We start from the raw sequence: 26,807 nt of genomic DNA on the forward strand, positions 1-26,807 counted from the left end.
CCGCTTCCAAACTGGACAGAAGTGAGGTGTTGAGAGCAGTGGCGAAGAGGGCAAAGGGTCCCCTGTGGCCCCCCTCACTCACTATACCCCCGAGCTGGAGGCAGGCGGGCTCAGAGCATCAATCTTGGGCATCAGTCTTGACTCAGCTACTTAAGGGCTGTGTGACCTCGCTTGTTTTTTCACCTCTCTGTGCCTGTCTCCCCACCTGTAAAATGGGAGGAACATCAGCCCCATCTCCTGCAGCTGTGAGGGCCATTACACACCTCCGTGCAGGGAAAGCATAACACTGTCTGCCCCAGTAAGGGCCCAGTAAGTTGCCCTTTCTCTAGCTTCTAATTCCTCCCTGGCCACCTTCCTACCCCACAAAGCCCTTACCTACCACCGCCTCCGGGGCGTTATTAGTATTATCATCATCCCGAATTTAGGGATCAGGAAGCTGGGCCTCAGACAGGTGACGTGACCAGGCCAGAGCAGGGGAGCACCCAAGTCCCCCCACCCTAGTCCTGCCGGCCAGAGTGCTCCCCCAGAATCGCCACATGACCCGCAGCAAACAGAGGTCTTGCTGCTGCCCAGACCTCGCTGGGCCCGAGGTCGCAAACCAGGGCCATCACCGGGGACCGAGCCCCACGGCGCCAGGGTGCGGCGCGTGCTGATGGGACACGGGCTCAGCACAGGACGGTCCAACGCCAGAAGTGCTTCGGGAAGAAATGCCGGGTGGGAGCAGAGGGTTGCAATGTCTCCTTCCGGTCAGGGGCAATCTTTTGGACATGTCTTTTTGTCTCCCTTGGCCTCCTTCCATCTTGCTGGGTGGTGCGGCCCCCGCTGCCAAAACTGAGTCCCTGGAGGCGGAACGGCGCGTGGGAGGCACCTGGTCTTGGAGAGAATTATCCCACTGCTTGAGAGCTGATTGACTTTGAGCAAGCTGCGCAATGTCTCTGAGCCTCAGTTTGCTCATCCGTAAAATGGGCAGGCAGAAGTTACCTGCCTTACAGTGTTGCGAGACATCTACCTCAGGGGAGACTGAGGTACAGGTAAGGCCGGGCTAAGAGTATGTCCCCTGGGGAGGCTGCAGGGAGGTCCCTGGAAAGGCTCAATGCTAGAGAGACCCCCACTGGAGGTGAGCACTGCCCCATAGATCCACGAACCCTTCCCTCCTACCGTCACCTCCTCAGACATGACGTGCCCATGGGCCACATTCAGACTTGGTCGCTTACATCATAGACGCACACATGCCACCCACTCACCCAGCAGCGACACCCGAAGAGACTCCCCTACGGTCTGCATACCCAGCTCATCAAGCCCAGCTACAGCCATCCTGGTTCCCCCCACAATCCCAGGCGCCATCATAGCCCGGAAACCCCCACTCTCCCTCCAGGAAGGACTAGGCTGAGGGAACGCTCCATTCTTCATCCCTACCTGGCCCCCATGCCTTCGTCCCTCACCGTCCTCTAACCCCACCATGGTATCACCCATCCTCCATCTGGCCCTCTCCTGAAGCACCTGCCAGGGGGTCCAGCGGTCAGGCTGGGCAGTCACCTCTTAGCCAACACAGGCTTGGGGTGCACAGTTTTTTGGGGGAGTGACCCCAAGGAAGAAAGCTGGACCAAGGATCAAACCCAGCCAGGACACCCCATCCTTGGCCTTAGGACCATCCCCACGGCCTGTCTCCCACTTCCCAAGGAGCCTGGGCCGACGCTGAAGGCAGCCTCCAACCCCTTCCCTCTCACCCCTGCTCCACCGCCACCCACACCGCCCCCCAGGCCCGCCTGCCCTGGACCATTAACCACCCCCTCCCTCCCTGCCTTGAGTGATGGTCATCCATTATGCATGCCGCCTTCCCGCTCCATTCCATTTCCCGAGTAGCCCCCCTGCACCCCCCCCCGCCACAAACCCCTCCGCCCCCCCTAAGGGCTTTTAACCAAGTACATTAGGCAGGGCCAGATGCCAGTCTGACAGCTGTCTGTAATGCTAGCCTCCGTTTCCCTCCTTCCTCCCTCTGCCCAGCCCAATTTACCTCCCACCACTCCCAGCTGCCAAAACTTCCCAGACCGCGGCTGTACCCTCCTCTGAGTCTCTCCTCTACCTCCTGTTCCTGCCAGGCCTTCGCCATCCCGCCCTCCGCCGCCCCCGTTGGCCTGGCCAACTTTCAGCTTCCAGCTCCTGGAGAGCCGAGGCGTGCTGAATGAATATTCCATCTGGGTAATTATTATTCACATGATATTAATTAATTATTAATTGCAATTAATCTCCTTCATTCCTAACCTTCCTCTGGGAGGCAGGAGGGGCCTGGCAGCTGAAACGGACGGGGTGGGGGGGCAGAAAGGGGCCGGTGGGGCTGGCATTTGTGGGTGAGCTTGGGGCCTCTAATCTTTTTCCAAGGCTCCACCCTCAGCGAGGACAGGAAGGAGAATGACAAGCCTATCAGTGCACAGAGAGAAACTGAGGCAGGAGCAAGCCCTGAGCTGTTCCAAGAAAGCCCACTGAGGGTGGCCGTGAGGAGAAACAGGAGCCCTACCAGACCCGAGCCCGGCTCCTAGCTGCTTCTCCCTGCCCCCTACCGCCCTGCCCAAGCCCCATTCGAAGTAGAACCACTTGCTTTCGTAGGAGGGGAGTGGGGGCCGGTGAAAGGCTGACCTACAGTTGGACTGAGTCCTGGGCATTCCAGGGTCCACGGAGGGCAGGGGATCCCCATGATGATTGGAGGGGGGCCTGGAGAGAGGCGGGTGCTCCCCACTAGTGGGCTCCAGCTCCCATCTGGTAGGGAGCCCATTGTACAGAAGGAGAAGCTGGAGGAGCCAGCTTGTGGCATGGTGGGGACCCAAACCCTGGCTGCCGGGTAGCCTTCCTTGGGCTCCAGGCCTGCTCCAGCCCCCTGGCCTCACCACCCAACCCCACTCACCGGGCCCCCTGGTGGCTCCTGGCGGACCCTGGTGTCCAACTGCTGCTTTCGGACCTCTCCCCCGGAGCTCTCCCCCACCAGACGGCTGGGCTCTGTGACCTCAGGGGCTCCCGGACGCCCCAACTGGGGTGAGACCCGCCAGCGCAGAGCTCCGAAGGGACCCCGGGTCCCAAGACCTGGGGAGACAAGGCCAGAGCTGCAGGCGGATGCCCACCGAGGGGCAGGAGACTTGGGACTGGGGTGAGCACACCTCATCCCCCACTCTGGCGTGGCCCTTGGCGCCCTGGGGAGGGGGGGAATCTGGGTGGGAGGATCTGCTCCCCTGCAGAGGGAAGAGCCCGATGGGGAGGGGGCCAGGAGCTTCCCTCCCGCCCTCCCGTCACGACTGCCCCCCCCACCCGCAGAGACCTGCAGAGTCCGCCGGCCAGCGGCAGGGGGCTGGCCGCGGTGGGGCGGGCCAGATGGGGACAGGTGGGTGCACGCGTCCTCCCTTCTCCCCCCCGCGCTCGGACCTGCTGTCACCCGGAGCACTGCAGGAAAATGTGGCTGCAGCAGAAAGCGCCGCAAAACCCGGGGCGGGGGCAGGGAGGGCGCCGGGGCCGGGGCGGCCGGGCCGGGGGGCACTCACCGGGCGGGGGGAGCAGCGGCAGCAGCAGCAGCAGCGCCGCGAACGCCCAGCGCCGCAGCCGCCTCATGGCTCGCTCATAATCCTCCGGCTCCGGGGGCTGCGGCTGCGAGCGGCGCGGCGCGGGCGGGAGGAGGCGCGGGCGGGAGGCGCGGCTGCGGGAGCTGCGGGCGGGGGGCGCGGCCGGGCGGGGGCGAGGCTGGCGGCGGCGGCGGCGGCGGGGCGGGGCGGGCGGGCGCCGGGCTCAGCGCGCTCCGGCCGCGGCCATCCCGGCGGGGCAGCGGGCCGGGTTAAGAGCGGAGCGGCGAGCACGTGAGCCCAGGGCCCGCCCCCGCCCCCGCGGGCCCCCCCAGCCGGGCAGGGCCGGGGCCGCCGCGACGGGAGGACAAAAGAGGCGCCGCCCGGAGACCGGCCTGCCCGCGGCTCCTCGGGCCCCTTCGGCAGGTGCAGGGCGGGGCGCGCCCGTTCCCCCCATCTAGCCCTCCCCCTCCCCCCCCGCCTCGGCCACCCCTCTCTGGCGGAGCTCCGAGGACCCGTGGGTTGGGAGGGAAAGGGAGGCAGGGAACACGGGGACCCCGGGCTCTGACCCGGTGACGGCAGGTCCGGGGGCCCACGAGGTCGAGGTGCGGGGGCGTGGCTGTCCGGCTCCGGTTCGCCTCTCCAGCGCGGTACCCAGGAAGGGCTTGCCCTGGACTCAGCCGCGAGGGCCCGGGTCCACCGCAGGCTGCGGGAGCTGGGAAGGTCGGAGGGTCAGCGACGGGACTGGAGGGATCTCTCACCCACCCACAGGAGCAGGTCACTGCGGAGTCCCCCCACACCCCGGGTCCAGACCCCTTTCCATCCTGCAGTACCGTTTTCCAGGCCAAAGATGCCCCTGCCTCCAGGAGGGCTGCAGGGATTGCTGTCACCAGAGCCACCAGCACTGCCTCTGGGCTCCTGAATCGCTCACACACAGGGCAGGCACCCCAGTTCTATTCCCTAAATATATCAACTAGCCAGGTCATTTACATGCCATTAGCATGCCCCATTCCCGCCCCTCCCTTGCCAGCCCAAATCTTTGAGGAGCAGAAGACACTTCTGGAGCCCCCCAGCTTCCCCCACTCTGGTCAGACTAGGTTGCCCTGTCTGCAAACCACCTGACCTTCCAAACTTCCTCTCTCCCTGTGCCCCTAGCTCAGCTTGTGAGCTGCTGGGTAAGATGGGCCCCCATACTGGGGAGGGATCCCAAGAACCAGAGACCTGAGATGGATGGGGGGTAGGACTTGGGCATCGCTGGTGAGGTCCCGCCACGACCTTGTGCCCAAGGCCAGAGCATCCTCGAACCCACACCGGGCTGAGGAGCAGGAGTGGAGGCAGGGAACCCCTTCCTGGGTCCTCTGCTTCCTTAGGGACCTAGGGACTCTGCCAGGGATGGGGGAGCTGTCTCTGGCTCGTGACATTCCCCCCCTCCCAGCTCTATTTTAGGCCCAGGAGAGGTGAGAAGGCAATTTCCCGGGAGGTGCTGACATCAATGCTGGGACCGGGGTGACTACCCCCAGCAACCACCTGCCACACCAGACCCAGATGCCTTCACTCTGGAGACATCTTGGAAACCTCTTCCAGGGTGTGGGGGAGAGGGGCTCCCAGGAGTGACGACCTACTCTGAGATACACCCTAGAAACTCAATTAGTCAGGAGGGAGAGGTTGTGCTCCTCCTTTCGGATGGGGAAGCGGAGCCTCCAAGAAAGAGGGCCCCATGTGAGCTTCCCAAAGCCCAAGAGCTGGCAGTGAGAGGCCGTCTCTCCTGCGTACTCCCCAGGCCCCGCCCGGGTGGGTTCGTCTTGCCCTTCCAGTTCCAGGGCCACAGCAGAGAGCCAGGACCCCACGTGCCTCCCAAGAGGAGAGGTGGGGTTTGTCATTTCACAATGGGGGGCACTGGGCCTGGGGGAGTCTGGACCCCTCTCCCAACATGGCCAAGACCACACGGCCTGCCCCGTCTGTGGCCTGGGCCTCCGCAGTGGAGGGGCATCGCTATGATTTCTGTGGCTCTGGTTCCTTGGGGCTCCTGTTGGGAGGCCTTCCTGGCCCCCAGCCTGACTCCTCTCTGGTGGCATCCTGAGCCAGCGCCACCGGTGGCTCCGTTGTGTGGCCCTGTGACCCCCCAACAGCCCCTCATCTCCCGGGGTTGGCAACTTCAGGCAGGCCCAACTGGTATCTGACTCTCCTTTGATCACACCGCGCTCCCGGCCCGAGGTTCCACCTCCCCTCTCTTGTCCTCCATGTCAGTTCTGCCACAAGCTGCGCGCCTGTCCCCAGCAGGGCCCTGCTTGCTTCTCTCCCGCACCTTCTCTCCTGAGGTTAGGAGCTGTAGAGGTAGCCTCCCTTCAAAGTCGGGGCTCCCTGGGAGAATCCTTACCCCAGTGCCACAGCTTTGGGGGGCTCCTTCTGCCCATTGCTTGTTTGCCCCGGAGGAGGACAGGACTCTGGAAATCAGAGGCTGGGGGCCACTATTCTGTCTTGATGCCACCCTCTTGGTCACCCCGGCTGAGGGAGCTGTTGGGCTCTGGCCCGCACCCCCAGCCCTCCCCCAGGAGCCTCTACCACCAAGAGGCCTGGGGCCCCCTTTCCTGAAGTCCTGCCCTTCAGCCAGTTCTTCCCTCAAATTTTCCTGCACGGGGGCCAAGCGGGGCTGATGCGGGGCCAAGATGTAGTCCCAGCAGCTGCAGGTAAGGGAGGGGTGTCTGCTGCCGCTGGCCCCTCGCCTCCCCTCTGCCCAAAAACTCCCTCCTGGAGGACATGGTGGGCGGTAATTCCTGCCAGCAGAGGCCGTCCAGGCCCCGTGCCCAGGCTGCGAGACCATGCCAGGCAGGGTGGTGCCCCACGAACAGCAGGAATTAGGGTCCCAGGCAACCAGCTAGTGTCCCAGTCCTGGTTAAGGGCTCTATGACCTTGACCCAGTCTCCCAGCCTCTCTGAGCCTATTTCCTCCTCTGTGAAATGGGGGTTAGAAAGGCCCCTCCTGGCAGCACTGCTGGGGGTAGACGGGTGGCTGGCCTCAAGGGCTCAGAGCAGCGCCTGGTATGCAGAAGGCTCCCCAGACCTGTGCTCGCACTGTCCCTGTGGCCCTAGATGTGCCAAGGAGAAAACCAGCTTTGTGGCCCTTGTCCTGGACTCAAGGGACTGTTTTGTGGCAGCTGGGGGCCTCGGGGCCCTCTACTCAGCACGTGGAGAGACTGCCTGCTGACGTGATGTTGAGGGGTGGAGAGCAGAGAAAACACCCAGCGCATGGGAACGGAAGCGCCTTCTGCTCCCTCCCAGATCACAGCCTGGTGCCCTGTCCTTTCCACTGGGAGAGAGCCACCCCTCTGGCTAGCTCTCCTGAGGGAAGCCCAGTGTTCCCCCTTCTCGGTCGTCCTTGTGAACCCTTCCTTCGATCTCTGGAGCTCAGCGGGGAATTGGAGGCACCGGGGGTCCCAGGGACGCCTGTCCTTTGAGAGGTTTGTAGTCATGCCCCCAAGGGCCCAACATGCCCGGGTGGGGGAGGCGGGGCACCCCCCCATCCCCTTTCCCCCACGCATGGGATCCTCCTCAGGTTCTGGGGAACCAGCTGTTGGAAAGTGGGGGGGCCTGGGGTCAGGGTGTCTCCCAGGGGCCCTTAGCAGCTTCAGCCACAAATACACAACTGGGGATGGGGCTTCAGGTCACCAGGTGGGAAATTAGTGAAAATAAACTCTGTTGAAGGGTTTGGAGAGGCCTCAGGTACGGGGTTGGGGGGGTGGATGAAAGGTTTGCTGAGTATTTATAATGTGTGTTATAGTGTTTATAACCTCACGAACAGATCTAATTCCTGCAACTTCCTAGTGAGGCAGAAACTACCATTACCTCCATTTTTCAGATTAAGAAAAGTGCCTCAGGATCCTTGCCAGAGGTCAGTTGCGGGAAGGACCCGGATGTGAACTCGGGCCTGTGTAGCCTGAAGGCATACACTCCAGAGTTTTCGGGGAATACGGAACCTGGGCCTCTAAGAGCAGGGCATTCTTGCTGTCGTGGAGGGGCATTCCAGGTCAGTGACCGGGAGCGACCTCAGGCCTGGAGTGCCCGCGGTCGCCAGGCAAGGGACCGGGAGGTGGCAGAGAGCAGGAAGGCAGGGTGGCTGTAAGAAGGCCCGGGCAGCAGGGGGAGTGACCAGGAGGACCTGAGTCTGGTGCGAGAGGCTGAGGGGCTGAGGCAGAGAAAAGCCAGGGAGGCACAGGACGCAGTGGGAAGGGGAGCCGGTCCTGACTGGAGGAGCGAGTTTCTAGGTAAGCAGGTCTGTGGTAGCGGCAGGACAGAGGGATACGAGGGACCCGTTGGCCATCAGGGATTTTATTATTGGAAAGAAGGACCCTTGAGGTCATCTCATCCAAGCCCCTCACTGAAACATGAGGAAACTGAGGCCCAGAGTGGTCAAGGGACTCCAGCGAGCCGGGGTGTGGCTGGATCCCCCTAGCGCAGGGCAAGAGTAGAATTCAGAAGCGAGCCAGGGGCGGAGCTACCAATTCAGGTCCCGCCTGCGAAGGGAAAGAGTGGCACACAGGGGTGAGGACAAAGGTCCCAGGTTGGGGAAGCGGGGGTGCCGGAGGGCGGGTTAGGGCTCAGGAGCTGATTCGGGGCAGACATCTCGGCCTGTGCTGAAGGAGGCTGGTACGGAGGGCAGAGGCTGGGGGAACGCAGGACCGGGCTGGCAGGGGCTCACGGAGCAGGGGAGCCCGGTTTCAAGGTGGAAAAGGAGAGAAGGAACCCGACTTCGGGAATTCTCAGGCTATGCGGTGACCTTGGAACGGACCAGCCCAGCAGAGCGCCTCGGGTAGAGCCTCGGTGGCTTTGGAAGGGCGAGGAGACGCAGACAGGGAGGCAGTGGCTGCAGACCGCAGGAAGTAGCCGGGGAACAGGGGGGAGCCCGCTGAATCAATGCAAGTGTTTTCCAGGGTGGAGTTTTAGGGCAGAGGCAAGAGGAGATGGCAAGTCCGAGAAGGAATTCGACAAGGCTGGCTGGGGTGGACTGGAGAGCAGGGATGGTGACAGGAAGGACACGGCTCCTTCTGCAAGAGTCAGATGTGGGAAGGGGACAGAGAGCAGGGGCAGGCAGTGCCTACGCAGTCTGAGTCAAGGTCATCTGCGGAGGAGCAGAAGGGAGTTCGAATAGTCCCCATGTCGGGAGCCACTTAGGGGCCTAGTGTGTGGGGCAGCACCCATCTGCCCTAGCTCAGGTCTCCTGGGGTCCCCTCTACATTCATACCCTGGAGGCCGGAACGGAGACACGGACAGGGAGAGACAGCCCTGGGCTTTGGCGTGGCTGAGAGGTGAGGTCCAAGGTCACAACCATTGAGATGGGAGGGGAAGGCCAGGCGGCCGTGAGGTCCAGGACAGATGGCGAGGAAGGTGTTGGCACTGGGTGTGCTGGTCTAGGAGCAGCACGGGAGGACATCCCAGAGGTCTGAGGAAGCGGTGGGGGAACTTCTCATCCAGAGTGGCGGTGTCGTGAGAGAGGCAATGGGGACCCCAGCAGGAAAGCTCAGTAGGGCAAAGGCGTTTCCTTGGTAGTGGGCTGTGGGCTTGCCCTCTGCAGATGACCGCCTGGCAGGCAGCAGGGCCAAGTGAGTGACCAGAAGAGTTGGGACAGATGCAGCCCGTCCGCCCCCCAGCCCTCCGGGACCGGGCCGGGGAAGGTGGCAGCTCTGACATAGGCTCTCCCACTCGCAGGCGGCTCCCATCCTGCCGGCCCCTTCCTCTGCCCACGTCTGCTGGGCCGGCGGCCCTGCTCTGGGTCACTGGAGGGCACATCGAGGCCTGACATATCCCTTTGCTATTTGCTATTAACAAATTTATTTACAGTTCCTGAACCAAGATTAATTGTGAAATGTAACAGGAATGGCATAAAAAGGCTAAACATGACCTCTGTGAGGATTGTACACACAGTTGCTCTATTTCCAAAGTAACAACTCAGGTCCTCACCCGCAGCTAGGCCCCCCTTTCTTCCACCAAAATGAGACACAGAATAGCACCAGGCTTCTTGTAGCTTCACATTTAAAGAAACAAACACACAGAGGCAGAGAAGGGTGAGAAGAACCACAGCACAAAATGCAATAAAAAAAAAGTGGCCAAAGAATCGATAGCAAACCCATCTCTGCCTCCAGATTAATGGCTTGGCTGAAAGAAATGGGGGGAGGTCCTTGGGGAAGGAGGGAGGGAAGAGGGTGATGCAGAGGTTGGCAGGTGAACCGCTGACCCTGGAAGAGCAGAAATGGGTGGGGGGGCAGCCAGGGAAGAGCAGAGGGGTCCTCAGAGTTGGGGGGGGGTCTGGCCATCCTCCAGTGCTCAGGGGAAAGGTCCGTTCAGTGCTGGGCTCCCACCAAACAGGGGCGAGGGCGCTCTGAGGTGCTGCAGCCAGCCCCTCCTCTGCTTCGTATGTTTCTGAGGATCTGTGTGCACGCGCGTGGGGGGCTGGGGGAGGGGACAAACAGGCGTTTCAGAAAGCAGGAGAGCCACATGCTCCTGGGAAAGGAGGCTGGGGTGGGGGTGGGGAAACACCGAAAGTCGGCTCTGCAAGCGGCAAGTGCCTCCAGAGGGACAGGAAGCCAGGCCAGGGCTCCTGCTGCTCCAGCTTCTTTGTGGTCCCTCCCTGTGCCAGCCTTGCCTCTGCCTCCTGGAGTGGGCGGCTGGCACAGGCGGACAAGCCCATCGCAGACTGCCGCCCGGTCGGGACACGGCTGGAGGTAGGGGCCGAGGGCGGCCCCCAGCCCAGACTCTCTCCGTCCTCCCCGCAACACCCGCGAGTGGGTGGACTGGCTCTGTCGGCCCCAGAGCTTGGCCGTGACCACAGCTATTCGCTTGGACTTCAAAGGCCAGGCCTGGGCTCTTCTGGCTCCCGCGGGGAGGCCCTGGGGTGCTATCCTCCCCGGCCGGGTGTGCAATGCTCCGCAGAGGGAGCACTGAGATCGGAGTCTCTGGCCCTCAGGTCGGGAGCTGCTGCTGCCCCAGAGAACGCACGGGGGCGTCCTCTGCGGGTGCTGGCAGACGGGGAGGTGGGGGGCCCAGGACCACTGGCAGCAGCCGGCTCCCCGGCTGGCGGAGGGCAGGGGACAGAGGTAGACTGGCTCTCGCAGGTCCTCCGGGGGCCTGCACGTCAGCTGCTGAGTGCAGGTGCGCTGGACAGCTGGCCTGGAGCCACAGGGCAGCCGGGGAGTGGGCCAGCCAGCCGCTGACAGGGCCAGGGGCTGCACACTCAGACTCCTCAGATCCCGGGGGGCCATCGTCCTCCCGGCCAAGGGGGCTGTGTGGCCCAGCACTCTGCTGGCCTCTCTGTGGGCTGCCAGGGGAAGGGCTCTGGGAGGGAGAGGCAGGCCTGTGGGTGCCATGAGGGGAGGAGGGAGGCCAAAGGCCTGTGCTCACGGCCTGGAAGGGGAAGGGACAGGAGAGGCCGGCCACTGCTTGTCCTGGCGCCACAAGGGCTGCTGGCTCTTGGGATGAAGAACGAGGCCTGCGGCTGGGAGACCCCAACCTCTTTTCAGGATTGCCACCGAGGAACTGAACTTTCCGCTTGTGGCCAACAGGGGCCACGTCCAGGCCGGAGAATTCCGCAGAACCACAGCTTGTTGGGAGGCACGGGTGTACAGGGCTCTTGGACGCTGGTGTCCCTGGGGAGTCTGCAATGACATCCATTGACTCCCCCAGCTCCTGGCAGCTCGCTACTGGTCCCAGCATCTTGTCAGCCCTGACAGGTTCAGCGGGTGGCTTCATGCTGCCCACCGTTCCATCTTGCTCTGGGGCGCCCGGGGTCTGGTGCCCGTCTTCCTCTCTCAGCCGGGGAGACGCGGCCCTGGGATGGGAGGGCTGGCTGGAAGGCAGAGTCTCAGGCCACAGAGGGTCACCATCTGAAGACGGGGAGCCCAGCTGCCTGTGGGGACAAACACGTCCAGCGGGCCCCAGGCTTCAACTCCAGAGCAGGCGGCAGGTTTGGGATCTTGCTGGGTCGGCGCCGGGTCAGGGCGCTACCCTTGCGGGTTCGGTGGGCCGAAGAGAGTGGCTCACTTGGGGGCTCTGTGAAAGGCCCGTTCTCGGGCTGCCCCTGCGGCCGGTGCTATCTGCGCTTCTCCTGGCTCTGCAGCCTGTGGTCAGGGCTGGCCAGGGGACCAGCTTAGAGGCTGTTCCATTTAATAACTCTGCAGCCCTGTGCCCTTTGGCGGCCAGAGAATGCAGCACAAGGCCTGACCCTCCAAGCTGAGCCCAGGGAGCTGAAGACTTGGCTTGAGAGGGAAGCCACAGCTCCTTGGTGGGCAGCAGGGGAAGCTGGGCTCAGAGGGCCCTGGGATTCCAGAGAACCCCCTGCAATCCTTTCTGGGGGTAACTTCTAGAAAGGCAGAGAGATCTTGCTTTTTACCCATCTGGGAGGGACACAGGCACCCCCCTCTCTACTTCTAGAAGGACACACAGGCACAGCACCAGGGACATGCCAGAGCAGCTCCCCACCCCCACAACCACAGCGAGGCCTGTGCATTAGGAAGGAGCCGCGTGCTCGTGGGCGCCCAGTCCCCGTCAGCTGGAGCCACAAATGGAGGGCTCCCCAACCCCCCCCCAGGCCCCAAGAGAAACAGGACAGAAGCCGGGAGGAAAGAGAAAAGTATGACAGCCCGGTCCCCCCGGTCACCAGCCTGAGAGTGAGGATGTGGCTGTGCCCGCCACGCCAGAGGGCCGCACAGGGCACTAACCTGGGGAGGCCGGTCTGGGATGGGGCGTCGGCCAAGCTGTGGCCGAGCTGGGCGATGACCCGATCGACTTCTATGTACGGGTGGGCTTCTAGGACGAAGCCCCGGTGCCGGGTGCTCTGGAGATGCTGCCCGGGGTGAGAGGGGCACAGGGCATTAGACAAGAGTAGGGTGGGATGCGAGCGGGGTGGAGGCCGGGTGGGAAGGGTGCCGTCAGAACAGCCCGGGAGAAGCTGCTCGGCAGGAAGGGCTCACCGCGTGGAGCTCCTCAAAGGCCTCCTGGCAGCACTCACAGAAGCCCTTCCTCCTCCTGGGTAGGGTGCGGGCGGCCGATCGCAGGCTTGGCTCTCGGTCCTTGGGTTCTCTGGGGAAAGCGGGGGTGGGGGAAAGCGATCACGGCTGGGGCCCTCAGAGGGGTGGGCCAGGGCAGCTGGGCAGACGCAGACAAGCCTGCCTCTCGTGCAGGGGTGGCAGGAGAGGCAACAAGGAAGGTGTGTGCTCCCCGCAGGCACCCCATCCCTTCCCTGCCCCCACAGGGCAAAGCACAGGTGAGGACGGGTGCCAGCGGCAGCAGGAATGCCTCCCAGGACAGCTGCAGCCCAAGCTCACACCCAAACCCACGGCCCTCTGCCCTGCAGGGTGAAAGGGGCAAGGCCTCGGTGGCAGTGAAAGGCCTGTGCTGCCCCCGCCCTCCCCTCCCCTGCAGGTCCCTTTTCCCTGCTCAGGCGGTCTCCTCCCTCTCACCAGCCTGACCCCTGCGCAGCTGCCTCCTTCCCCGAGGACTTGCCAGTCTCCTTCTCGAACCTGACTTCTCGTCTGAATTTCAGGCCCGTATTTTTAGCGGCTGGTTGGCTGTCTGAGCAAACTCAACAAAGTCCAAAATAGTCCCCTTTGAGGACTTTCTGAGCATGATGCAAAATTCAGGAAACAGAAAAAAGCTGATAAATTCAACTACATGCAATCTAAAAAAATGTATGCCTGGCAGAAAATGTAAACAAAAGACAAAACACAGACAGGGGTGGGGGGTCTTTATAACTAATAACACACAGGGAGGGCTCATTTCCCTAAAATGGGGAGGGCTCCTGGCAAATCAATAAGAAAAGCAGTCGGTGACCGGAAAGAAAAACGGACGATGGACATAAAGGCTCACGCAGAAAGAGATTCAGATGATCAAACACATGAACTTATCCTCACTCATAATGAGAAAAAATGACAATGCAAATCCCACCCAGAGACCGTGTTCAGCCTAGCAGGCCGGCGGAGGTCGGCCCGGGGGGCAGCCCAGGCGCGGGCGGCCGGGCGCACCCGGGCAGCACCCCCAAGAGAAGCCATTTGGCTGCGTTATCAACATTATAAGTGCAGGAACCCTTTGACCCAGCACCTCCGCTTTCAGGAATTTATTCCACAAAGTTACTCTGAGTGCGACCATTCACTGCGGCATTATTTATAAGAGCAGCGGCCCGGAAATCATCTGAGCATCCGTCACCGAGAGACCGGTTAAAGGAGATACAGTGAGACCATATGATGGAAGCCCTTGAAGCCATAAAAGGGAATGAGGATGCTTTCTAGGGACTAGCAGGAAATCCACCTAGGATAGAGCAAGTGGAAAAGGCGAGACTGAGCCCAGCCAGCGTCGGGCTACTCCTTACAGAGGAGCAGTGGATGCGCTTCTGCCCACACAGCCTGCTCTGGACACAGACCCACAACCTGGAGACTGGAGGGGAGGGGTGGGATACAGACTTTTCCCTTTATTTACTTATTATTATTTTTTAAAGATTTTATTTGTCAGAGAGAGCACGAGCACCAGTAGCGGGAGCAGCAGGCAGAGGGAGAAGCAGGCTCCCCGCCGAGCTGGGAGCCCGATGCGGGACTCGATCCCAGGACCCTGGGATCATGACCTGAGCCGAAGGCAGACGCTTAACTGACTGAGCCACCCAGGTGCCCTCAGACTTTTCACTTTAAGCCCTCTGTGACTCTTGAGACACCCGAGTGGCTCGGTCGATTGAACATCTGCCTTCGGTTCAGGTCATGATTCCAGGGTCTTGTGACTGAGTCCCCCATTGCGTTCCCTGCTCCATGGGGAGCCTGCTTCTCCCTCTGCTGCCGCTCCCCCTGCTTGTGCTCTCTCTGACAAACAAATAACATCTTAAAAAATACACAAAACAAAACCCTCTGTAACTCTTGAATTTAGAACCAAATTATAATAATTTTTAAATGAAAAAAATTAAACATTTCGTCTCACAGATTATCTCCATCCCCCCCACCCCCACCAATTTTGCCCCCGACCCTGGGCCACTCTCTCCCTACACTCCTCCCAAGCAGACACCAATGCTTTGCCACCTTTCCTTCACAGCCTCTGCCCCTCTGCAATCTGCAGCCCTCCCAGGCCTGGCCCCGCCTGCTGGTATCCCTTGTGTCTCCTGGGAAAGGTATGCAGGGCACCTGGCCGTCACCTCGGCTTGCTCATGGTCTCCGTCTGCTGGGGGGACCCACTGGCCCTCTGTGGCCCTGGGAACTCTCATGCTGGGAGTCTGCCTGTCCTAGTCTCCTGGTCCGTGAACTAACCCTGTGACCCTGAAGTTAGAAAAGGGTTCAAGGGGGCATCTGGTCCATCTCCCGAGCCACATCCCTCCTCCACTCCGCTCAGGGAAGCTTCGAATTCCCAGCCGTCTGCAGAGGAGGACCCACAGGCCTACAAGCCACTCTGGGCCACGTGATGTGGCAGGTCCCCAGATTCCCTGCCCCTGGGTTACTCCTGATGTTTAGGCCCAAAGGCCTCCAACTCTGATGTGCGTAAAGATCACCCAGGGAGCTGCTCACGAGACCGCAGTCTGGGGCTCTGGCGTCAGAGACCGCAGTGCCGCAGGCGTGGAGGCTGAGAACCTGCAGTTTTAACGGGAGTGCAGGGCACTCTGATGAAGCTGGAGTGTAGAGCCGAGCTTCAGAAACCAGCCTATTGCCCTTTGGACCCGAGTCAAATTCCTTGGTAGGGATGGAGAACACCAAGTAAAACGGATGAAGACTCCTAGTATCTCTCTTCTCTGGGCGACGTTCCCAGAACAGACTTTGCCTCAGGAGCGAACACATGGCCATTCCCAAATCGGACCAGCAGGCTCCCCGGGGGAAGGGCCCTGCCTGCAGCTGGCCCTCGGTACTCACACCAGGAACACCCACCTGGTAGCATGAGAGCCGCCCGGGGTCATCATGGCCTCAAAGGGACTTGCGTCTTTGGGTCCCAGAAAAGAAATTTCAGGAAAGGACTTAAATTGGTGGTGGAAGGGACGAAACTTCCTGAAACACAGAGAACTTCCATTTTGAGTACTGTGGGTGGCAGGGAGAGGGGAAGTGGGGGGCCTGGCCCAACCCCCTAGAATCCCAGTCCTGATAAAGTGGCCTCTCCCCCGCACACCTCTTCAGTTCTAAAACCAAACTCTCCCCAGCCTTCCTGGTGAGACTGATACTAACGCTCTCCGTGGCTACTCAGCAAACCCGTTCACCCTCCCGGCCTCGTCTGAGCGGAGAGAAACAAGCGGCATGAGCCCATTTTACAGAAGAGGAGACGAAGCCCAAAACGTCCTGTGACTTGCCCAAGGGCTCACGACTGGTAAGTGGTCGAGACCAGGCCACAAGCCAAGTCTCCCGACTCCCGATCCATCTTCCCACTTTGCTTCCGGACCCTGACCACCTTTGACAACTCTAGCCTGGCCGACCTCAATAGGGGAATGTTTAAACCAGAGCCGTGACTTTCCTATTCCATGAAGAGGAACGTTTTTGCTCTGGGCTGCTCCCTGGTACCACCTGAGGTATTCTGAATGGAAAAGAGAAGCACAGTGAAGGTTCTGGGTAGTCAGACCTATACTGAATGGTTTTGGTGGCTTGCCTCAAGTTATTCAAATTCAAGAGACTTCCAGAGCCTGGTGTGGTGATCTGTGGGTCCCGAGCAAAGCCTGGGGCTGTAACTGGCAGGCACAGCGTGTTTGGTGGCAATGGCCCGCCCAAGGGCGAGGGCGGAGTGCAGGTCATGAGTTTTTGGGTGGGGGAGGGGGGTTTGGGGGTGTGGAGAGACACACACGACACTTTGAGAGCCCTGTGGCCTCAGGTGAATTAATACATGAGTCTTCTTGGGCCCTGAAGGAGAAGTAATTGCTCTTCACAGCCCCGGTACCCCACTTTCTTCCTCTTTAATGTTTTGTTTCTGCCCAGAAGGCTACAAAGTTGAGGCTGGTAAGGATACCGGGCTTCAGGAGAGCACGTAAACAGAAGCATAAGAAACCTCATCTCCGCTCTTGCCTATGCTGCCAGGGGCACTCCAACACGTAACCCCCCCAAGTAATGACGTGTGCCGGCCACGTGCAGTGCGACCCTGGGGCACTGGCGGTGTCTAACCAGCCACGACCACCTGTGTTTAACTGGTAGTGAAGGGGCTGGGGTGGAGGATGTGTATCCCCTCATCCCATTGGAACTGGAGGAGACAGTACCTCATTACCTCCCTGCATTCCCTCCACTCATTTTTGGGCCACCAAAGCCAACTCTCTCCTGTGTTCAGGGGCCAAGAAGGAAAGCTAGGTCCCCCTGGAGGACAGGCAGTCGTGCCAGGCTCCCGGCACTGGGCCTCTGAGCTGCCCTGCCTGAGGCTAAAGGAGCCAGAAAGCTCTGGTCCCAGGAGTCTCTGCTGGGTTCACATGGGCTTTCTCTTAAATTAAAAAAAAAAAAAAAACCTACAAAAATAAAAACCAAAACCAACTTTTTATTTTGAGGTGATTACAGATTCAGAGGTTTTTGATCTAGCACTTACTGAAGAGTCAGGGATAACCAAGGTGACGAACAGCTCGTCGGTTATCACCTCCTGCTCTAGAAAGAAAGCGCCCTACTGGTGGACAAACAGGGCAGAGCGGGGAGCACACCAGGCAGGGCAGGCAGGACACCTGGATTCTAGCCTTGGGCTGTGCTTCCTTGGCAGAATGGCTGTATGCAAGTCCCTTAATTTCTCTGACCTCAGTTTCCCCACTAGGAACAGGATGGGCTCTCCTCATGCCAGTCTTTCCAGGCCCTCACGAGATAACATGTGTCAGAAAAGGGTTTTGTACAGCCAAACAGAAAGGCCTCCAGTGTAAGATGGTTTGACAAGGGAATCGTCCACACCAGCCTGAGCACCCGGGCTTCAGCCAAGACGACGGTGCTAGCACCGCCGGGGGTAGTGAGCGTCAGTGCGTGCCCGGGGGGGAAAGGAGGAGCCATGAGCCTCGGTGGGACATGGGCGCTCCTAAAAGCAGAGCAGTAAAAGGAGGTAATGCACACACAGGGTCACTAACCTCTGACTCATGACCAAGAGGAGGGCCAACTGTGCAATGCCACCTTCAGAGGCTCCTCCTGGTCTGTGGGAGACTTCTCCATGACAGGGGGAGAGAGCGGCTTCTGGGGAAGACGAAGGTGGAGGGCTGAGGGGCTCCATGACCCTCGCATCAGCTTGGGGCCCCTGAGCACCTGTCCTCCGTGCGAGCCTGGTGGGGCTAAGGGGAGAGAGAGAGGGGGTCCCCCCACCACTCACCTGCTCTCATCTTCGATTTTGAGGAACGGTGCCTTCAGCCTGGCCACTGGAAAGGAAACGCACACACATGAGCCATCTGTCGGCTCCGATGCGGGGCCCGGGCCACACGAACGGGAAACGCTCAGAGAGCTGAGGCTCTGCCAAGGTCCAGGAGTCTGCAGGACTGGAGCCCATGCCACCCCGCCATCCGCCTTTCCATTTGGCTGAGGTCAGGCACCCACCCCCATCTCCTCTGGCCTCTAGCCTATAGGGGAGAGGCTGCAGGGAGCTGCCCACCCCCCGCAGGACACAGGGCCCTGCCGTGTGTAGGTTCCGGAGGCCGTCAGCTGAGGGCTGGAAACCCGGCCACGAGGAAGAGCTCAGCCCTGGCTCATTTCCGCTAAAAGCCTCAGGTCCTTCCCCGACCTTCCCTCCTGTTGTCTCAGAATCCCGAGGGGCCTGAGAACACTCCCAGGCGAACGCTCCAGGAGGATCCTGGGTGTTTTGCGGGACAGCAGGGAAGAAGAGAGCTGAAGAGTGTTTAGGGAGGGCAGTAAAAAAAAATATCAAAGGTGAAATCTGGATCCTGGAAGAGCAGGGCAAAAGGCTGCTGGGAAGCCGAATTTGCTCGGTCAGTCAAGATTCACCCCCTACTAGCTAGTTATTCACAGTTTACGGAATCCTTAGGTATCAAGAACCACTTCTACTTCCCACAGAAGCCCTGTCAGAGGGCAGCCAAGGCAGGCTGGGAGCCCGGGCACACCTAGCAGCCCCCAGACCCCCCCCCCCCGGAGGCCGGCGCCTCCCCGCCTACACCTGCTCGCCGCCCCGCCAGCGCCCAAGCGAGAAAGCAGCCTCTCCCCTCGCGAGGAAGCAGTTCCCATTAATTACTTTTTGGGGGCGATTTCTTGTCTTTCTAATTAACTGAGACAGTGATTAAAATCAATTCCCCCACAGATTTCCTTGAATTTTGAACATGAGAGGTGCCAAGTGACTTTTCTCAGCTCCTGCCTGTGCTCGGATAAATGCCACTTAAAGAGCATCTCTGGGAGAAACATCCAGGGGGAGAAACTCTCTTGCGGTCCAAGCGGGGCCGGGAGCCGGGCTGTCAAGCTGCCTGTTTGTCAGTTTCGGGGAGTCTGGCATTTGGGAGAGGGGTAGGCAGCTGTCACTCTGCCCACCCCAAACTGCTCCTGAATCAGAGGGAAAAGGCAGGCGGACTTCAGGCGATGCCCAGGAACGGGCAGCGGGTGCAGGGGCCAGGGCGGCCGCACGGGCTCTTGGCGCTAAGGAAAAGCTCCAGCCAGGCAGCTCCCGCCCTCTCATCTCCAAAGCTCAGGCCCTGCAAACACAACAGGGCAACACAACCCGGACTCGCTTCCTGCCGCACAAAAGCGAGCAGATGCTGCCACAGAGGGAGCCGTGGGGAAGCGTTTAGGAGGGAGGGACTGCAATTAGATGAGGAAAGCTACCACACTGACCTTTCCGTGTTCTTGACTCTGCTGGACACGTTCCCTAAATGGAAAAGGAAAATAGGTTAAGGATGCGAGGGAGCTAGAGGGTCGAGGAAGCGGGCCTGGTGAGGCGAGGCGCTGTGAGATTGCCCCACTTTGCTTCCTGCTGTCGGCTGGGCCCTGAACGAGAGCAGACCTGACACGATGGCTCCCTCTGCCTCCCCAGGGACATGGTGGGTGGCAGCCCTGTGTGTGCATCTCAGTGGCAGCTGACTTTGTGGTGAGAACGCAGGACACAGCGAAGAGCAAGAGCTGCAGAGCCCCCAGGCCTGGGCGCAGGCCGGCGCTGTGGCGCCTGGGGTGGGCGCGGCACCCACCTGCCTCACCGACGTGGCCACGACGTACAGACTAATGCAAAGGGAGGAGGCGATAGCCTGACGCAGAGCAGGTGCCCAGACAGGGCAGCTTGCGTTTTCTAGGCACCGCTGCCGTTCCAGGTCAGCTTATAGGACAAGCGTGGAGAGCACGCCTCTCGCTTTCCTGTGCCCTGTGTTGCGTATTTGGACCCTTTGGTCAAACCCAATGTTTAGGTCAAGGTCAAACAAAGCTAATATTACGAACTAAATAGAAAAAAAATCAGAAATCAGGGAGAATTTGGGGAAGGGGGTGGGAGAGATCCAGTGGGTCCATGACTGTCCGTTCACCTGGGCCCACGGGGTTCTGGATTCTCCTCCAGGCCACACCTCCAGGGCAAACGTGACCCAAAGCGGCTTTCCCCATCTCCTTGCATATCAGCACACTGCACCCAGAACTCACTCTGGAAGAGCCCTAAGTATCTACAAAATAGATAATTAAGTAAACAAAGCAAAGTAAAAGTTCTGTGCATTTGCGTAAAAGGGAGGAATTTTTGACCTATCCCTGGGAGGATACGTGAGACACGGTTCACACTGCTTATCTCACGGAGGGGACTTGGAGGTTGGGGAAGCAAAGTCAGGGAAGAGAGACTTTCCTCGTACAACCTTCTGAATGGTGAACAATGCCAGTCTATTTAACAGCAGTAGCAGAACCCCAAAGACTCCCAGACCAGAGGGTGTGGAGCAAGGGGGCGCTGAGGCGCAGAGCTCCACCTGGTACGGAGTGGTTCGCTACCACTGTTGGTCCTGCTCCCGGGTGCCAGGCCCTGAAGGCCCTGAAAGGCTTCATCCTTCCTCAGATTCAGGCTGGGTGAAGAGACCTTGGCTTTAAAAATCAGCCCGGGCTCTCCTGATGTATGGTACACACAGTTCTAACTCCAGCAAAGGAAGGAAAAGCCAAATACGAATTTGGAAGGTGACAGCTCTTTCAAACCGCAACATGCCCTGCCCCCACCCATGCAATCTGCAGGCTCATTCCTGGGCCAAGAGCTGTCCCCAGAACGGCAGCCTGGCCAGCAGGCCACGAGCATTTCTGTTTTATCTAGGCCAGGACTACCCACAGGCAGTCCACGGCCCAGGCCACGCTGCGTGCCTCCGTAGACCGTGGGAGATTTGCAGGTAGCACAGGGAGGAGAGGACAGGGCAAGGAGAGGTTGTGGACACCGGGCCGTGCTGATGATGGAGAGGCTGCGCTCCTCGTACTTTTTCCAGGATGGCCAAGAAGACATGGCTCGCATGGGTCAGGGATTTGCCACAGTTGTCACAGACTTCACTGTGCATACCGTCCACCTCCCTGCCGTTCAGGACGACCTACCTCTGCCTTCTTCTTCGGCCCGTGCTTCTTCCCACACAGAGCATCAAGAGACAGCTGCTGCACGTGCATCAGCATTTCTGCGGAGGAAACAGATGGCTGTGGCCAAAGGCTCCCAGTCCTCCGCTCCCCAGCACGCCCCTTCCTGGGGCTGGGGGCTAAACTTCTCACCGGCCTGGCCCCTGGATCACACCAGCCTTGCCTGCCACCTGCTGGCTACGTGTCACCTCTGCACCTGCTGATAATAAAAGAGAGGGCTGGTCCTCTATCCTTGGAAAAGTACCTAGGCTGCCTTCACGCTATTTTGTAGCACCGAGTACAACTCTCGAACAGGAGGTGCCTTGAGGCTCCCAAGGGCTTTAAGGCACCACTGAAAAGCTGCTTCCGGGGGAGCCGCCAGCCATGTGACTTACTCAGGTATAGCCTTAGACGAAGGCCCAGCAGGAGCTTCCCTAACACACGGGAAGGCAGGAAATGAGACCACGTCAGAAATGGCTGATTTCCCAGTAACACCGGAGCCCCCCCACATCCCAGACCAGGACCTTCCCGAGCGCGGTTCTCTAATGCCCTGCAGACCTCGGGCTGGATCTGGATCAGCCCCCTACGATGTTATTAGGAGAAAACCCTAGACTCAGAGAGGCTCTGGGTATGAGGGCCAGTCACTACCTCCGATTCAGGACAGATATTCTAATGGAAATTTATGACAACCTGCAAATCGGCGGTTACAGTGTAAGGCAACCCTACATAAAAGAAAGAACATGAAAAAAAAATTTTTTTTAAGATTTTATTTTTGGGGCACCTGGCTGGCTTGGTCAGTGGAGCACACGACTCTTGATCTTGGGGTTGTGAGTTCAAGTCCCACGTTGGGTGCAGAGATTACATAAAATAAAATCTTTTATTTTTTATTTTTTAAAAGATTTTATTTATTTGAGAGAGAGAGAGAGAGCACGAGCAGGGGGAACAGCAGAGAGAGGGAGAAGCAGTCTCCCTCCTGAGCAGGGAGCCCAATGTGGGGCTCAATCCCAGGACCCTGGGACCATGACCCCAGCTGAAGGCAGATGCTTAACCAACTGAGCCACCCAGGTGCCCCGAAAGTAAAATCTTTAAAAAAATAAAAATAAAGATTTGGGGTGCCTGGGTGGCTCAGTTGGTTAAGCATCTGACTTTGGCTCAGGTTATGATTTCTGGGTCCTGGGACTGAGTCCCATGTCAGGCTCCACACTCAGTGGAGAGTCTGCTTGTTCATTTCCCTCTGCCTTTCTCCCCACTCGTGCTCTGTCTCTCTCTCAAATAAAATATTTATATAAATAAAATAAAATAAAACAAAATAAAAAAGATTTTATTTTTAAGTAATCTCTACACCCAACGTGGGGCTCGAACTCACAACCCTGAGATCAAGAGTTGTACGCTCCACCGACCAAGCCAGCCAGGTGCCCTGAAAGAACATGAAATTTAATTGGGTCGAACTAGGTTGGAATGTGGGCCACACTCCTCACTTCTTTTTTTTTTTTTCTTTTAAAGATTTTATTTATTTATTTAACAGAGATAGAGACAGCCAGTGAGAGAGGGAACACAAGCAGGGGGAGTGGGAGAGGAAGAAGCAGGCTCATAGCAGAGGAGCCTGATGTGGGGCTCGAACCCAGAACACCGGGACCATGCCTTGAGCCGAAGGCAGACGCTTAACCGCTGTGCCACCCAGGCGCCCCCACACTCCTCACTTCTGATGAGACTATGGATAATTTACCTAACATCTAATAAGGCTCAACTTCCTTATCTGTACAATGGGCAAAAAGACTGCAACGGGGATTAACTGAGCTAATTCCTAGCACAGAGTAATACCTGATCAGTGGTTGTGGACAGTAGGAGGATTTCCGTATTTGTTGTTGTTTTTATTTATTTACTTGACAGAGAGAGTGTGAGAGCACAAGTAGAGGGAGCGGCAGGCTCTCCACTGAGCAGGGAGCCCGATGCGGGGCTCAATGCAGGGCCCGGGATCATGACCTGAGCCGAAGGCAGACACCTAACCCACTGAGCCCCCCGGGCGCCCCTGGTTTTTTGGTTTGTGTCTAATTTTAACAATTTTATTTATTTGAGAGAGAGAGCGTGTGTAAGCACGAGCAGGGGGAGGGGCAGAGAGAGAGGCAGACTGTCCGCTGAGCAGAGAGCCTGACAGAGGGCTCAGTCAGTCCCAGGCCCCTGAGATCATGACCTGAGCCGAAGGCAGACACCTAACCCACTGAGCCCCCCGGGCGCCCGGGTTTCCATACTTGTGAAACAGGATCATGACGCCAGCTGGAGGAGAGCTGTAAGGCAGTTAAACAAACAGAATCTTCCAGTACCCGCGCCTTGGATCACTCCTGCTGGTCCCCACCCCCCCCTTTGTGGGTCAACACAGGGAGAGAGTCCACTTGGCTTTCAGCTAGCTGACACTGGCGGACATCCCTCTAAGAGCAGGTGTTCCCCGTCAGTCACCAACTCCCCTCCACAGAAGCCCTGGGCAGACACGGTACCGTCCACGTGCAGGATCCTCACTCCCCAGGAGCGGGCACTGGTCAGGAGACTGCTGCTGCTCCCGCCGCCTCCCCCGCGGCCGCTCTCCTGCAAAGACGGCGCCGTCAGGCAGGAGCAGGACTCCCCAGGGCCTGACTGGCTCCGGGTCACCTCTTGAAGAGAGGTTATGTTGTGGGAGAGTCTCCCCCAGGCCCCCCGAAGACCCTGCTCTCCACGCGGGCAGACCGCTGCTCCAGCCACTTGTGACCAGGAAGCAACAGAAGCTTCTCAGAGAGCTGTCGGGAGGGCCTCTGTGAACAAAGCTCTCAGCACACAGCAAGTACCCAGTAGACAGCAGCGACAGTCCCCTTCATCAAGCAGGAAGCTGTGCCCGCCTCAGGCTGTCCCTGCCCCGCTGCCCCAGTGCGGCAACACCGCCTTCCCCCGCCACAGCTCACGCACCCTTCTCGATGTCACTCTACCCTCTTCTCTCACAAGATCGCCTTAACTCCTCCTCCCACTACGTAACTTGAATGGCTCTGGGTCTTGCAAAAGGGATAAACAGCTGCTTCTAAAAGATGGACAAAGTCTGGCTTATGGGCAGCTCAGACACGTCCCCCAGCATCCCTCCAAGGCGCTCTTGCTAGCTCTGGAGATGGAAGGATCGGGAAGTCAGATCCAGGCTCTACCGCTGCCACCCTGGGTGACTCTGGGCAAACTGCTGAACTGCTCTGAGCTCTCCTTCCTCATTCGTAAGAAGAAAGTCAGGACGATCCATCTCACAGGTCGTGCACTTTGTGGCAGTACATCAGAAGACTCTCGGGAGAAAGGTCACATCCTCCCCTGTGCGGGAGACGTCCGCCTTCAGCCTGCCCCCCCCGGGCTCACCTGGTTTCTGATGGCCTTCTGCAGGAGCTCCTTCCCTCTGCTCGTAGGCACCTGCCAGGAAGAGAAGAGCCGTGAGGTGTGCTCTGGAGCCCGCCTGCACACCGACAGATGGTCCACGCAGGCGCTGGTGAGGTCTCGGAGTCCTGTCCCTCGGGAGGCTGGGCACCGCGACAGCTGAGGAGCGGCAGAATGAGAGCCTAGAGAACTTTCTGGAGTGAAGGCGAAGCCCCACACAATTCCGGGTCACCCACAGGTAGTTGCACCTTGGATCTAGGTGGAGAAGGGTGTTCCGAACGTACCCAAGGTCAAAGTGTCCCCAGTGTTCTAAGACCTCTCTTTAGGAGTCTCCACACCCCCAGCAGAGAAGCCTGGGCCGATTTCAGCAAGCCCTCCCTGGTTTACAGAGGACCTTCCTATTGTTTTTCAACCTCTGACACCGAAGTCCCATAAAAAGTGAAATGTATCATAGAAGGAACAGCATGGGGATAATGAGTTGCTAAGGTTTTTAGATCCAGAGCTATGGCAAAATATTTTCAGTCCCTGGATTCAAATGAGAGATTAAATGAAACCAGATGAAACTAAAGCCAGAGACGGCCCACAGGGGCTCAGCAAGGCTTACTTCCTTCGTTCACAGAACACACCTTTCCGACCCAATGAGGCTCTTACCGCGTCTGCAGGCTTCTGCGAAGGCCTGGTGTGGCCGCCCTTCAGAAGGGCCATGGACGGTGTCTGCCCTCTGACCTCGCTGGGGCTGGGGCAGCCTCTGGGGCTTGTCCCACTGCTCTCTGCCTTCGCCTCCCTGCGGCTGGACACGATGTAACTTACTTCTTTGCTCAGAAAACCCTCAATTACCTGAAACCAGATCACAGAGGTGGCTGCAAACCAAGAGGCAGAGGTAGAATCATCGATTCTGAGAGGCTGGGGAAGGAAATCTTGGCTGCCAGAGGTTTCAGAATCAATGTCTTTAAATAGACCAAATGCTGTTCTGTACCGAGCCCCCAAGAAGACATCATCCTGAAACACAGTAGGGTTCATATAAATATAATACGGGTGTTTGTCTCCAGAGCTGCTGCTCCTGACCCAGCAGCAGAAGGCCACAGGCTTTGTTACTTGTCCAGGCTGAGTGTGCACAGAGCAAGAGCCCGCTCACGGGGCCCGACACATCAGGAGGAGCTTAGTTAGGGGCGCCTGGGTGGCTCAGTTGGTTAAGCTCAGGTCGTGATCCTGGGGTCCTAGGATCGAGTCCTGTATCAGGCTCCCTGCTCAGTGAGGAGCCTGCTTCTCCCTCTCCCACTGCTGCTCCCCCTGCTTGCGCCCTCTCTCTCTCTCTCTCTCTCTCTTGTTCACTCTCTCTCAAATAAATAAATAAAATCTTAAAAAAAAAAAAACTTAAAAAGAGTAGCTTAGTTAGGCCACGGCTTTCCTGTGAACACACACTGGGGCATGCAGACACTGCACCTGTGATCTTGACCACGCTACCAGAAGGAGCAACGATATGAAACAAGAAAGGGTCTGGCCATTACTCAGCTCCAGAGCTATTGGCTCACCCTGTCCGTAAGCACCTCACAGGCACTGAGAGCGTTTGACTCATCTTTCTATCCCAAGGGCCCAAGGCGGTGCCTGAGACACAAGGACACTTAAGTCAATGGTGTAGGGAGTAGAAAAGAGGGCCATAAGCGGGGGTGAGGTGGTGAATGCTTCCTGACTCTCTAGGGCAAAAGCCTTGCTTTGTAGCATGTGCCAATTTCTGGGGGGTAAACACTCCCACGGGGGCGGATTTCAAGCTACCAACATGACGTTCCTGAACGTGGAACTGGAAGGAGATGCTACCTCCAGCACACCACTGAAATAAGGCTGGACGATGGCCTTCTCGAAAGGGCGACTGGAGGGGAAACTTGGCACTGAACTTCAAACAACAACAACAACAATAACAACAAATGTTTAGTTTCCTCAAAAAGCTTGAACAGGGTCAACCGCACGACCTGGCAATTCCACTTCTAGATATGCACCCCCAAGGAACTGGCAACAGGGACTTGACCAGATGCTTGTACACCCATGTTCACTGCCGCGTTATTTATAACAGCCAAAAAGCGGAAATCGCCCAAGTGACCAACAGATGAATGGGTGAGCAAACTGTGATGTATACGTACAGTGAAATACTGTTCAGCCAGGACATGAAGTTCTGACCCGGGCTACGACATGGATGAGCCTGGAAAAGATTATGCTAAGTGAAATAAGCCAGACGCAAAAGAACAACTATTCGAGATTCCACTGACAGGACAGCTCTAGAATAGGCAAGTTCAGAGAGACAGAAAGTAGCTGCGAGTGACGGGGTTGCAGAAAACGGAAGTGGGACGTTCTTGCCTCCTGGTTACAGAGGGTCCGTGTAGGGGGATACAAGTTGGGGAAACGGTGGTAAAGGTCGCCGAGGCATGTGAATATAATTCACGCGGAAAACCGTACACTTGCAAATGATT

At 58.6% G+C, this 26,807-nt stretch overlaps 1 protein-coding gene across 1 annotated transcript in view; it reads right to left on the reverse strand.

The window, feature by feature from the left end:
* Window positions 1–9,446: 9,446 nt before the first annotated feature.
* DBF4B (DBF4 zinc finger B) overlaps window positions 9,447–26,807 on the reverse strand; it is a 32,038-nt gene continuing 14,677 nt past the window's right edge. The window contains exons 3-12 of the mRNA XM_008693907.2: window positions 24,997–25,182; window positions 24,331–24,381; window positions 23,463–23,550; window positions 20,956–21,032; window positions 19,255–19,288; window positions 17,795–17,840; window positions 15,421–15,537; window positions 12,502–12,610; window positions 12,250–12,374; window positions 9,447–11,438 (exon numbers count right to left, since the gene is read on the reverse strand). Coding sequence (XP_008692129.2) covers window positions 10,496–11,438; window positions 12,250–12,374; window positions 12,502–12,610; window positions 15,421–15,537; window positions 17,795–17,840; window positions 19,255–19,288; window positions 20,956–21,032; window positions 23,463–23,550; window positions 24,331–24,381; window positions 24,997–25,182 — 1,776 coding nt within the window. The 3' untranslated portion in view covers window positions 9,447–10,495. The remainder of the gene's footprint in view (window positions 11,439–12,249; window positions 12,375–12,501; window positions 12,611–15,420; window positions 15,538–17,794; window positions 17,841–19,254; window positions 19,289–20,955; window positions 21,033–23,462; window positions 23,551–24,330; window positions 24,382–24,996; window positions 25,183–26,807) is intronic.

The sequence above is a fragment of the Ursus maritimus genome, unplaced genomic scaffold (genome assembly GCF_017311325.1).
Source record: "Ursus maritimus isolate PB19 unplaced genomic scaffold, ASM1731132v1 scaffold_24, whole genome shotgun sequence".
Taxonomy (NCBI): Eukaryota; Metazoa; Chordata; class Mammalia; order Carnivora; family Ursidae; genus Ursus; species Ursus maritimus.